This window comes from Emydura macquarii, unplaced genomic scaffold, assembly GCF_026122565.2.
Source record: "Emydura macquarii macquarii isolate MOO-44397 ecotype Brisbane River unplaced genomic scaffold, CSIRO-AGI_Emac_v2 contig_629, whole genome shotgun sequence".
Classification (NCBI taxonomy): domain Eukaryota; kingdom Metazoa; phylum Chordata; order Testudines; family Chelidae; genus Emydura; species Emydura macquarii.
The window spans coordinates 2,698,309-2,711,128 of NW_027130766.1; the positions used below are offsets into that span (position 1 = coordinate 2,698,309).

The 12,820-nt window shown below is 57.5% G+C and overlaps 1 protein-coding gene across 5 annotated transcripts in view; it reads left to right on the top strand.

The window, feature by feature from the left end:
- The window catches only part of KCNH6 (potassium voltage-gated channel subfamily H member 6), an 83,694-nt gene extending 71,250 nt beyond the window's left edge, over positions 1-12,444 (top strand). For 4 of the 5 annotated variants that reach the window (XM_067541002.1, XM_067541006.1, XM_067541003.1 and 1 more), the window contains 7 exons: positions 1,978-2,230; positions 3,473-3,666; positions 5,321-5,420; positions 5,715-6,011; positions 6,886-7,066; positions 9,552-9,750; positions 11,018-12,444. In XM_067541002.1, coding sequence (XP_067397103.1) covers positions 1,978-2,230; positions 3,473-3,666; positions 5,321-5,420; positions 5,715-6,011; positions 6,886-7,066; positions 9,552-9,750; positions 11,018-11,302 — 1,509 coding nt within the window. In that variant the 3' untranslated portion in view covers positions 11,303-12,444. The remainder of the gene's footprint in view (positions 1-1,977; positions 2,231-3,472; positions 3,667-5,320; positions 5,421-5,714; positions 6,012-6,885; positions 7,067-9,551; positions 9,751-11,017) is intronic. The other variant, XM_067541007.1, reaches the window with a different exon arrangement.
- The last annotated feature ends 376 nt before the right edge of the window (positions 12,445-12,820 follow it).

The following is a 12,820-nucleotide window of genomic DNA, read 5'->3' on the forward strand; positions in this document are numbered from 1 at the left end:
GAACTCACTGCCACATGATGTTACTGAAGAAAATAATTTAGATTAGACACTGATACTATTAATTAGCGATGGGCCCGAACGGAATGCTAGGTACTGACACACTGCAGCTTTGGAAAAATTCAGATCCCGATCCAAATTTTGTTTCTCATCCATTTCATTATAATGAGCCAAACTAAACCCCAAGTCCAAGCACCCCAAACTTTGTGGCTGGGGTCTGTTTCCCATAATAATCCCAAATGCTTATATTTTCAAGGTGCTATATAAATATTAACTAATTAATCACCCTGTGATTATCACGCTGTGAGATAGGTCAACATCCCCATTTTAAATATGGGGAAACTGAGGCACAGACAAGGGAGGGTAACAACAGCTGCACAGACAGCACTTTGAAGTTGCCGCTTGGGCTGGAACTCACCCTTCCCTAGGCTTCCGAGCCCGAGCCTCAACATCTACGCAGCTATTTTTAGCGCCATAACGCCTGCCCGCCTGTCAACCTGGGCTTGGAGACTCACTGCCATGGGCGGCGTAGACACAGCCATGCAGCCTCCAAGAACGGGTGTTTCAGCAGTTGCTGGAGGAGTTTTCTATGTTACTGCTCTTTCTTATCTTGAGTCCAGTAACTCTATATTTCCCTTAAGAAATACTGTGAAATGGGAAATATTATCTGTTCTGTTGATCAGTTGGTGATAGACCATTATGGCAAACTGCTCATCATCTCTACTCCTTAAGAATAACAGGTGTATAGTTTAATTAGGACGGCGTGGCAATTGATGGTATGATTTGGTATAAATCTGTGTACTGGCTTTTGGGGCGATGAATATTGTCACTGACATGCACCTAGATTATAGTAGTGTTTTGTACTGCAGTAGCACCCAGCAGCCCTCGTCATGACCCAGAAGCCTGTGGTGCTAGGTGCTGCAGAAACACAGAATAAAAAGATGGCCCCTACCCGAGAGAGCTTCCAGTCTAAGCCTGGGACAAGAGACAGCTGGTGGATACAGCCAGACAGGGAAATTCATGAGGCCATACCAGGTTGGCATGACTGGACTGCTCTCAGCACACCAGCTGCCTAGGCATTGGCAGGTTTTTTTGCCGGTATCCTGGCGAAGGAGAGTTTAAAGACGGGATTTGAAGGCAGACCGTGAGTTACTCTGAGGAAGGTTTTTGTATCATGTCTACACTCTGAGATTGCAAGTGGGTCTGACTGAAGGGTTATTGCTTGAAATGCCTTTCTTCAGCATAGAAATGGAGGGCTGGGAGGGACCTCAACAAGTCACCGAGTCCAGCTCCGGCACTGAGGCAGAGCCAAGTAAACCTAGCCCTCCCTTGACAGGCATTTGTCCAACAAACCTCCAATGACGGGGATTCAGCTCCAGCGACAGCTCCTAAAACCACACTAGTTCTCGCCGCATTGTTTCCACGCCGCCACCAGCCAACTGAAGGCCACGTGCTCCCTTGCTCCTAGAGGGCTGGATTCGCAGTGCGGAGGGATTGAAGGCAGGGCATCTGCCCCCCCTTATTCTGGGGCTGCTACAGGCCATTCCGAGTTCTCCTGACCCACCCTCCCTCCCCACACACTTTCTGCCCCCGCTGACCACCACCCCCTTCCAGAGCTGGGAACCGAACGAAGCCTTGTGTCTCCCAGCCCCGCCGTGTCTCTGTGTGTCCCATTAGCGCCTGCCTCCAAGCGAGCTGGAGCGGGATGGGGAGCTGGAGCTGGAGTCCCCCCCCTCCCCCCGGTGCTGGGGGATTGTGCCTAGAGCGACGGGTTGGCTTGGTCCCGTTACAGGACTGAGCCTATAGTCACGGGCAGCGTCCAGCTCGGAGGCTGTGGCTTGAATCTCTTTCCCGATATAACTGTGACATGGGAAACCCAGTCTGTGTTTGCCGATAGGACGGTGGCGGGGGCTGGGGGAGGCGGGGGGGGTTCTCCTCTGGGCCTGCTGTGTGACTGGCTGCCCCCTCCTCCCCGTGCAGGTGCTGAAAGGCTTCCCCGAATGCCTGCAGGCCGACATCTGCCTCCACCTGAACCGCACCCTCCTCCAGAACTGCAAGGCCTTCCGGGGGGCCAGCAAGGGCTGCCTCCGAGCCCTGGCCATGAAGTTCAAGACGACCCACGCGCCTCCCGGAGACACCCTGGTGCATTACGGGGATGTCCTCACCACCCTCTACTTCATCTCCCGCGGCTCCATCGAGATCCTCAGGGAAGACATTGTGGTGGCCATCCTAGGTGGAAAAATCCTTCCTTCTGGGGTGGGGGATGTGGGGATGAGTAAAGAGCAGAGACCCCCACAGGGTCGTCCGGCCTGGGAGTGGAGAGGAGGGAGCTGATTCCCATCCCCCAGCTCCACTGGCATCCAGGGCTGCCTGACTTGGCAGAACGAGCCAAGGACTGGGCGGAAGAGCAGCTCCCCTCTGTTGCAGAGGAGCTAGGAAGAAGCATCCATCCGGGCTGGGAGGGGGCAGGACGCTGGGCTGGGAGGGAGAAGATGTGTTTGGAAGATGCCAGCGGCTGGATGGATTCGTGCTCGGTTTATCCTCAATCCATCCCTGGCTGGGACTAGGAGTGAAGGGACCAGCTCAGATCAAATCAGAATCAAAGCAAAGCCAGCTCAGACCCCTGAATTTCATCTGTGTGGGAAGAAACGGGCACGTCCCGACTCCTCCATCCCACCCTGTTCTTTCCCAGAATGCTGCCCCTGCAGGCCAGGCCCAGAAGCACTGAAATCCCACATGAGACATCGGAGTTTGTGATAGCCTAAAACAGAAAGCACCAGAGATGGTGAACAAGGAGGCCTGTTCTCCTGGTCCTCCAGAGCCAAGAGGTTCTGAACGTTGGGAGGAGCACTTGCATCTGCACGTGTCAGCCTGTGGTGCCCCTGTGAGCAGAGGAAAGCCAGGACTCCGCTGTCACGAACGCCAAGAGGGTTTTTACTGAGGCTGCTGGACGCAGACAGAACCTGTGGTTCTCTCTAGCTCCCAGGCCATGTCCCCACATAGGGTCTCCCCAGAGACCTGGCCTGAACTCAGCAGCCCTGGAAGAGAGCGCTGACTGCACGGCAAATCTGACTTGACTCTCGCCGGTTTGCGAGGCTGACTTGTCATGACCTCAGTGAATGCGGGTGAATTTCAGCACTCCGGGCCTGACGGGGGACATCCTTCTAATTCAGTATTAGGGGCCTATAGAGGCCCAGAATGGCATGTTACAGAGCAGCTAAAGAGACAAGGCCCCTGCCCTACAGAGCTTACAGCCACAGCGCAAGTAGCAAAGGGACCAGATAGGAGGCCATGGGGCAGAGTGAATCTGGAGAAGGAAGGCATGGCAGAAAGTGCAAAGTGGTGCTCAGGAGGATTCGGGTGGGTGGGTATGGAGAGAGGACACAGAGGATGGGGGGGAGCAGATGAGGACGCAGAGAGCCAATAGAGACAACTCCACCACCCATGCCCTAATGAGCCCCTCTCCATTGCACAGGGAAGAACGACATCTTTGGGGAGCCCATCAGCCTCTATGCCCGGCCTGGGAAATCCAACGCGGACGTCCGGGCTCTGACCTACTGCGACTTGCATAAGATCCAGCGGGAGGATCTCCTGGAGGTCTTGGATATGTACCCGGCCTTTTCTGACAACTTCTGGAGCAACTTAGAGATAACCTTCAACTTGAGAGATGTGAGTATCAGCCATAGGTGTGGCGAGCTAGAAGAACAGAGACAAATCGTCTCCAGCCAAATTGTTGGGGAGGAAAGTGGCCGAGGGACGCAGGTATCCCTGGAGGGAATGGCAGTATAGCCGCCAAAGGATGAGCGCTCTGTGCTCCTAGCTCAGGTCCTTCCCATGTTTGCTAAGCACCGAGGGCTACGTTTTCAAAGCCCCCTCTGAGGTTTTAACTGCTTGCAAGCCAGATTTTGAGAAGAGCTCAGCACTCAGCATGAAGATTGTAAACGTCATGGCTTTGGCCCCAAATTTTCACCAGAGGCCAGACCATGGGGACATGTCAAGTGCTGAAACCTCCCAAAAATCTGGCTCTGGCTGAGGTGCCGAGCACTTGGAAATCTGGCCCTGAGCTCTTCTGGAAATTTGGTTCCATGAGTCCTGCAGCTAAACCCCTGCCCCAGTTTTGCAGGACCATGGCACCATTAACATATCTCCAAGGTTATTTCAGGCTGGTCATTGCATTGCAATACTGCACCAGCAAGACGTTTTGATGGGCTGGAGCACGGGTGATGGGACACTGCCACCGCAGGGGGTAGTGTAGAGCCATAACATGAGGCCATTTTGCTGTGACAAAGCAGTGTTACATCATGACAGAGCGACGTCGTGATAGCTTGGTGCAGTGTGATCGCAGGTTGTCATGGTGGCATCACGATGTGTCAGCTGATGGTTTGTTGGGACCTGTTGCATCGTGACGTGGTGCCGTGGTCCTGTGTTTTGACATGATGCCGTTCTCACGAGGTGAGGGCGTTGGTTTCGCGGTGTGATGTAACGTGAGGGCATTGGTTCCACATGACATCATGTCATTGTGTCACAAGGTTACGTTGTGATGTGACAACTATGGCTTGAGCGAGGACACGATTCCATTGTCCTGATGAGTCATGTTGTTGCAATGTGCAGTGATGGTCTTCTCACGACATGATTCTCTGGCCTTGACGTGATGTGATTTGGGTCACATCGTTCCACTAGGCCTGAAGGCACTGTCCCATTTGGATGGCATTGCCATGGTGATGCCTTTGCATTCTGATGTTGTTATGTCATCACGGAAACATCAGGACTTTGGCACAATCCAGAAATTTCAACCACGTGCTTAAGTACCCTTGACAAACCGTATTCCAGAGCTGTCAGCCAATCACAAACAAGCTTATTCAGAGAAGTCCTTTTTTTAAAAAAAAAAAGGCCCCGTTTTTATGAATAATCAAGGTCGTGATTGGCTGAAGGCGCTGGAGTAATTTTTTCCCCCTTAAACGTTATCGTTAAATCCTGCTCGTCGATCTGATTGGCTGAGACCCTGACGGATGAGTGTGTGAGAGAACCCCCTATTTCCACTATTGTCCAGGGGCACCCCAGCCGCCCTCCTTCACACTATGCCACCCCCGCCCCCCTTGGCTCAATGCCTCAGGGGTCTCTCGGCAGGCTGAACCAGGCTCAGGAGGGTCCAGTTCACAGCTCGGAACTCCTTGAGCTGCAACCTGCTGTGGAGAGGGGACCAGGAGCAGGGACACAGAAGTCCTGCTGGGAGATGCCCCGGGAGCGCACCACGCTCAGGCCAGGGTTTCTTTGAGTTGCAATAACCGTCCCCTCCCGCGCTCTGTGCCCTCTTCTCTCTCAGGCAGACAGCATCCCCCGCTCGCCGCTCAGCGAGGAGTACGACTGCGCCTACCGCCGCGTGCGCCGGCGCAAACATTCCCTCTGCAGGCCTACCAAGACCGGTGAGTCATGGCTGGCCGTGCTCGCGTCTCTGCATTCCCCTTCGCTCTGTCCTGCCCGCCCCCGGCTGTACCTCTGCGGGCCTGGTAGGAGCTGGCAGAGTCATTCGGTGGCCCCAGTGCAGGATCTCCAGCTCTAATGCCGGCTTGTGCTTGTGGAGGGCTGTGGTGGGGGGAGGGCTCCCCGATGTTTCTCTCCTGGGCTCCTGAAGCCCCGTGGCATCACGGTGGGGATGGGGTCTGAAGGGGCTGGCCTGGCGTCTCCGTACTAACCTGTCTGAGCCCCCTGCCCCACAGACCCAGACGGGCTGGACACGGGCATCTCGGACGCCGAGCAGTACCACACCTACTCCAAGCTCACCGACCTGCAGGACCCCCTCCGCAAGGACCAGTGGGACGATTTGTACAGCAGCACCACGCCCTGCTCGCAGACCAGCGACGAGGAAGCCAAGGCCACCAGCCCCACCCTGGCCGAGCCCTGCCCTGCCTCCGACCGGGACGACTTTGCCCCAGCCATCCTCAGCCTGGTCACCACCAACGCCGGTGGCACCGACATCAGCGAGCAGGCGGCGGACGCCGGCCAGTCTTACGCGGGTACTGGTGACTGCGGCTCGGGGGCGTTGCCGTGAGGCCCAGCACTGGCGGGTGCAAGCTATCAGCGAGGGGAGATGGGGCTGAAATCCTCTCGGGCCCCATTCACCCTCATCCCCTCGGGGGCTGGCCATGGTCCAGGGTTCGACCCTGGGGGTGCTGCGGGAGGCGGAGAAGGGAGGCTTTCTGGCCTGCGGGAGATGGAGGCAACCCTGCTCCTGACAAAACCGACATTCTCTGTGTGAGGCCCACGGCCCTCCCAGCCTAGGATCTAGGTCTGTGGCGAGCCCAGACAGGGGTGCGATGGCAACCCACACCTCAGCCTAAGCTCTCCCCAGCCAGGCAGCTCCCAGGGCCTCCTAGGACCTGCTTGGCGCTGGCCTTGGTTCCCCCCGGCCACGTCCTGGTGGAATTAAGCCGCACCTGCCCCAGTGGGTCTGCGACTGTCTGTCTAACCCTGCTATGGGGGCGGGTCAGGAGACGAGCTCTGGTTCTGTGGGGCGTCGTGGAGCCTGCTTCTCCCTTACATCGGGGTAATTCGCACCCCGGCCTTGCCACGCCCCCGGCTGCTCCGTCTCCCCCACACACGGGGTTTCGCCATCGGCCTTCGCTCTCGCCCCAGAGCATCTGGGGCTGGATTCTGTGTCCCTTTGGGGCCGCAGGGAGCGCCTGGGCCGTCGGCCAGCTGGGACGCTGGCTGCCCATAGGCTGCTAACGCGTCCCTCCTGCTGCCAGCCGCGCGGGGCTGGTGTGTCAGCGTGGCGGAGGGGCAGAGAGGAGTGCTGCAGCAGGAAGAGCTCGTGGGGGACAGCGGGGTGGGGCTGGGGGTTGATCTCGGGTCTGCTCCCCCGGCAGCTGAGAACTCTCCTCTTTGCAGCCCCCCCGGTGGACGTTCCAAACATGTTCGCCTTCTGGGAGGACAGACGGCCCAACCCGCACCCGGAGCCCCTGCAACACCCATCCTTGGGCCACAACTCCAGGGCCAGCCCTCTGCGCTCCGACTACGGGCCGGGGCAAATCGAGTCCAGGCTGGAGCTGCTGCAGGCTCAGCTCAGCAGGTGGGTGCGGCTCCTCCTAGCGCTTTATTGGCTCGGGGCACTGCCCCTTCTGGGCCAACTCGCACCTGAGTGCCAACTGCCCTTCCTCCCTCCTCCCCCCTCCCAGGCTGTGCATTAAAAGCCCCCCTGCAAACTGGGCTGTCTAACCAGGCTCTGTGATGTGACAAGGGCTCCCCCAGCTGGCTCCTTTGGGGGTTGCATGGGTCATCCCATGAATGTGCTGCACAGGGTTAGCCGTGAGGAAGTCTCAACCTTAACTCTAGCCCGGCTCCCCCTCCTCTGTTATCACCCTGACCTCCGGCAGCAGCTGCTAAAGTATTTCCTCAACAGGGCCCAGACTGGATTTGATTACAGCGGCTCCCGCTTCATTCAGGCACGGGGTCAGGAGCTGGATGGTTTGCGTGAACCGATTCCCCCCCTTCTGCTTTGCAAAGAGCTGCCGCCTTCCAGCTGTTCGGCCACCCTAGGCGGGGGAATTGTGCGATAAGTCAGTCTCTGGAGCCATTTAAATCACGAGGAAGCAGCCCTCTCATTCCAGCGAGAAGGGAAAGGAGCCCCCGGTAGATCTGTGAGACCGGCCACTCACATAGCGCAGCCAGGATTTTCACAGCCAGGGGACCTAACGTTACAACCATGTTTAAGCACCTAGATGAGTGACGTGATTTCCCCGCGGCTGTCCGCAGCCCCCGTTCAGTTCCGTGGGAGTTGTGCTTGCTCAGTGCCTCTAGAAATCAGGCCACTCTTATCTCGGTGCCTAAAGACAGATTTAAGTGTCTAACTTGAGGGCCAAGAAGTATTTGGCCTGTGTCACTGATTTAATGCGCTATGCAGGCTCTGCATGGTACGCCCCCTGGTAGCCATGTAGTGCTAGCAACAGGTTCTGCTGAGATGGGAGGACGGGCCCCGGCCCCTAACCTGTCTTCCTTTTCATTTAGTTCTCTCAGGAAACGTCCTTTTGGACTGTGATGTAAACACAGGAATATTCTCAGTCATTCATATACTGAGAAGGGTCCCAGAATTCCACCCTGCCAGCCCCACGTGGAGATAGGGCCAGCCCCACGTGGAGATAGGGCCAGCCCCGAAGTTCAGCGCCAAATCTGCAGCCATCCTTTCCCAGCACCCCAGGAGTTTGGCTTCTTGGTTTGGGGCCTGTTTTTTGAGGAGGCCGCATCGCCCATTGGGTTAGCGCCAGGACACCTGGGTTCTATTCCTTGTTCTGCCCTGAGGCAGTTCCTTGACCTCCCTCTTGCCTCTGTTTCCCCTCCCACCTTTTGTTATGTCTGTTTAGACTGTAAGCTTTGGGGGCAGGGACTGTCTCTGCCTGCGTGCGGGGCCGCATTTCCAATGAGGTACAGTAGGGCTGTGCCTAGGGGCGCCTATACAGTGGCAGATTACCACACGGGCCTGGCCAATTCGGGGGCCACGCACGAGTGCCGGAACTCTGGCCCCGCCCCCTGCTGCTCCTCCTCTTCCCTCTGAGGCCCCGCCCCCTGGCCCTGTCTGGAGCTGGCCAAGCCAGTGGCCCCCGCAATACGTGGAAAACACGAAGCTCAGCTGTAGGCGCGGGGGAGAGGGCGGGCACTAAAGATGCTGTGCCCAGGGGCACGTAAGGTGTAAATCCGGCTCTGCCTGCTTGGATGCACAATGGGCTCTGATCACCGCTGGGGCCTCTAATTGCTGCTGTAATAACAGTATAAATCCACAGAAGGTGAGAACTGCCAGACTGGATCCAATCAGCTCAGTGACCATCTAGGCCAGTGTCTTGACTCTGACGGTGGCCAGCAGCAGATGCTTCAGAGGAACGTGGAAGGAAAAAAAATCTAGAATAGCCTGATCGTCTGCCCCCCGTGATCCGAATAGCAATTGGTTTAAGATCTGAGTTTATCTCCCTTCCGAGACTCCTAATGCTGGGTGTTCTCGTCCCCCATGTAAACGACAAGAAGGTACAAACCAGGCTCCTGCCTTAGAAGGGAAGGTCTGGGAAACGCCTTGGCAAGGCTGTTTGGGATAAGCCTTTTCTACCGGGCTGGGTCTGCAGGGTGGTGAGAGCAGCATCCTCTCTCTGCGGATGGAGCCGCGTGTCTGACCCTGCCCTTGCCAGCCTGAGGATCTGAACCAGCCTTGGCAAATCAAAAGGCAAGTGATGGGGATTTGCCAAATCCCAACACCCACGCTCTGGCCATGCTCTGAATTTGCTGGCTCCCGGGCCAGCCTGAGCGGGCCGCGCTGGTTTGGCCTCGCGGGGGTTCCAGATGCTTTGCCTGCTCCGTGCAGCCCAGACAAAGTTCAGTGCCAGAGCAAAGCCCCATTCAGTCTGGGGCGCCTCTCATGGCAGCGGCATTGCCTGCCCTGGCGTGACGGAGATCCAGAGTGATTTTTGGCCTGGCCTCCCCTCTGCCTGGCAGATGCCAGCAGCCTGCCTGGGGCTGAGAACGGCCGTGGCCCTGGGATGCACCGTGCTGACGCTGGCTGATCTGTCTCACAGGCTGGAGTCCAGGATGTCTTCAGACATTAACATAATCCTCCAGCTCCTGCAACGCCAGCTGTCCCAAGTGCCGCCTGCATACAGCCCCATCTCGCCGTCCTCCCACAGCCTGGCCAGGTACAGCATGGGCCTGAGGGGCATGGAGCCCACGGCGCCGGGCACACCGTTGCAGGAGGAGGACCTGACTCCTCCCGGGCAGGTAAATCGCGGACTCCTGTGCTGACTAGACGCTGGGACTGAGCGCTTTAGCCAGTAGCGGCGTCCTTCCGCCTCAAGCAGCTCCAGTTCCAGCGTTTCCCGAACTCCTCCCACTTCGTAGCAACGCCCAGGACGAGGGCCGAGCCCAAGCGAGGCTCAGGGGTCTCGTGGGAAGACGGCTCCATCTCCTTACATGGGAGAACAGCTTCCTTCTCCAGGAGGGCAGGCCGAGGAGGTCCCCTGGCAATTCACTGCACGAGAGACCCTGGGGTGAAGCAGGGCGACTTGGATCTCCAAGGCTGCCCTTCCCTTCCGGGGTCAGGGAGGGCTGGGCTGAGAGTCCCGGACAAGGACTGTTCCCCTCCCACTTCTCATCAGAGTGTGGGGAAGGGTCTGGCCCTGCGGGAGGCAGCTCCTCTCACCATGGTGGGGGATGGAGAGAGCTGGGAGATGTTGCCATTTGCCCCTCTGCGTTTCCCTGCGGGAGGTCCCCCTGCTCCTGCTTCGCCTCTCCTTGGCAGCGTGGGCCCTGCCGGCTAACCCAGGAACATCTCGAAACCCGTCGTACCTCAAGTCTAAGCCCTTGGGGCTGGAGAGGGGACGAAGTCCATAGGGGTCAGCCCAGCAGAGGCCTGGAACAAGAACACACAGCACCCCAAAAGAATGATTTTGGGGTGCTGGAGGAAAACAGTGTGGAGTCCCCATTCCGAGTTCAGGACATGAACTCCACAGAGGACATGGTCCACCCTAGCTACCACTGTCGCTGGGGAGACTCTTGGGCTTGTCTACACTTGAAACGCTGCTGCTGCACCGCGGTAGCACGACACTGTAGACGCTAGTTACACCGACGGGAGGGACTGTCCCGTCGGCGTAGGGAATCCGCCTCCCCCGCAAGGCGGGAGCCAGAACTCTTCCATCAACCTAGCGCAGGCTACACGGGGGGACTCTGAATCTGCTCAGATGTGGCTCCAGCCCGGGGGGCTGCACCATCACTAGGGCAGCGGGATTTGACCAACGGGAGTGTCTGTGGGGACCCCTCCAGCCGTAAGGCGTTCCCCCACTAATGAGGTGAGCTGCTCCTCTGCTCCAGGGTGTCCCCAGGAAAAGGCAAGATGCTCTCTCACTGTATGGGCTGGAGCCACCTGCTCAGTGAGCTTCTTTCTCCTGCTACGCCACGCTCTGGCCCCTTGGCCAGAAGACCCCAGCTGCTAAGCTTTAATCTCATAATAACATGGCTTCGTTCTCTTTTTCTTTCCCTTCTCCACCAGAGCCCGAGCTACGCAGAGATAGAAAAGTTCCAGCTGAAATCCAGGGACTCCTTGTCAAGTGGGCTACCACTGATAGCAGCCTCAGACAAAACCACGCCAATCTATTCCCCGCAGGAGCATCATTCCCAGACCCTCCTCAACCCAGAGCCCCAGCGGAGGGTGACAAACACACGGGGACTCTTCTGGGGCTCTCGCTTCCCTTCCCTGCCCGAGCATCTCGAAGCCTCTTCTGAGCCCCTGGACATTCAGAGACATCTCTCCGACCCGGTGCTTCCCGGCAGTTAGAGACGCGGGCGCGCCGAACCAAGCCAAGAGGAACCGCAACTGAGGATTGGTTTCATTGATTTCAATTTTGACTTGGGGGGGCTGAGTGGTGGAGGACAGCGTTATGGGCTGTGAGCACACGTTGTAGCTGTCCTCTGCCCCGGTGGAGGGAAGTGTAGAGTGGGGCGGGCGGGCTTCTGAGATCATCCTTCTCCAACGGTTTAGGTAGAGTAGATTCAAATTGCACATTGTAGAGTGCACCCAAAGCAGCTCTTTCTGATGGCCACCAAGAAGCCCAGTGAGTTGGAGGGGCCAGATGGCACCAGCTTCCTCTTCCTCGCCAAGGCTTCCTCCCTGGGTTGGTGCCACCAAAATGGGCCATGACTGCAGGAGAGTGTATGCACGGCTGTGAGGCCACCTTGCTGGCAGCTCTTTGGGGCAGGAACCACCTGGGCATATGTGTTTGTACCATGCCTAGCACAACGGGTCTTTGGGCACTACTGGACTGTGATGGTTCATAATGGAGATGACGTCATCTTCGGGAGGAGAGGGAAGGAGGGGTAAATGGCACCGGGTAGTGGGATAATGAAGGGACTGGAGGGTGTAAAGCCCAGGGGATGGGCAGAGGAGAGGAGTCATCCCTGTCCTACTTGGCTGTCATTAAGAAACAAGGAGGATGGTGGTAACCACCCCCCATGTCACGCTAAAGCACAGGTCCCTGGGCAGCAGCCTCTAGTGCCAGGCAGACTGTAGCTTCATGCCAGGCCTCCAGTCTGCATCTGGTTCTTGCAAACCCCCAGTAGCTTCCCAGACAAACTCGGCTGTTACTTGGCGTGGGTGGAAAGCAGAAAACTCGTAAGCACGAGCCTGGAAAGCAGAAATGCAAAACCCAACCCCTCGAGAGGTGGTTTTGGGCCCTGCCCTGGAGATAGTTTCTTTTGATAAAGGTTTCATAGATGCTTCCCCCACAAAAGACCCCGCAGCTGCCCGGCAGGAGAAAACCCGCCTAGCATTGCCACCCTGCCGCTCGGTTAGGCGCTGTAGAGGTAGTCGGTCACCCGCTCAAGTAACGTTGAGCTTCCTGTGAGAGTTGCAAGACTGTGAGCATTTCTTTCTCTGGAGTCTGTGTCCACCTTGCTAATAAATATGTTTTTGGCACCTACTGTGGATCAAGGCTGTGTTTTGTCGAGGGGCCGGGAGAGGGGATGAAGCGAGCTCGTGGCTGCGGAGCTCTGAGCGCTACCCGGTAGCTCAGAGTCCTGGTCCTCATCTACAAAGCCCTGTGGGACGATCCCAGCAGCTGCCTTCGTCGGGGACTCCAGAGCCAGTGGAACTCAGAGCGCAGCTCTCGCGGATCCAGGGCAGGGTCTTGGGGGGGGCCTTCATCTCTGGAATTCCCTTTCAGCAGAAATCAGAACACGGCTGGATCTCAGCACTGCTTTGCAAAAGCCTTTCTGCAAGGACAGCCTGGCCTGCCTCGCAGCCCAGCGCCACCTCCGTGAACACCAGAAAGAGTCCAACGCGCCGCGCTCCACGCTC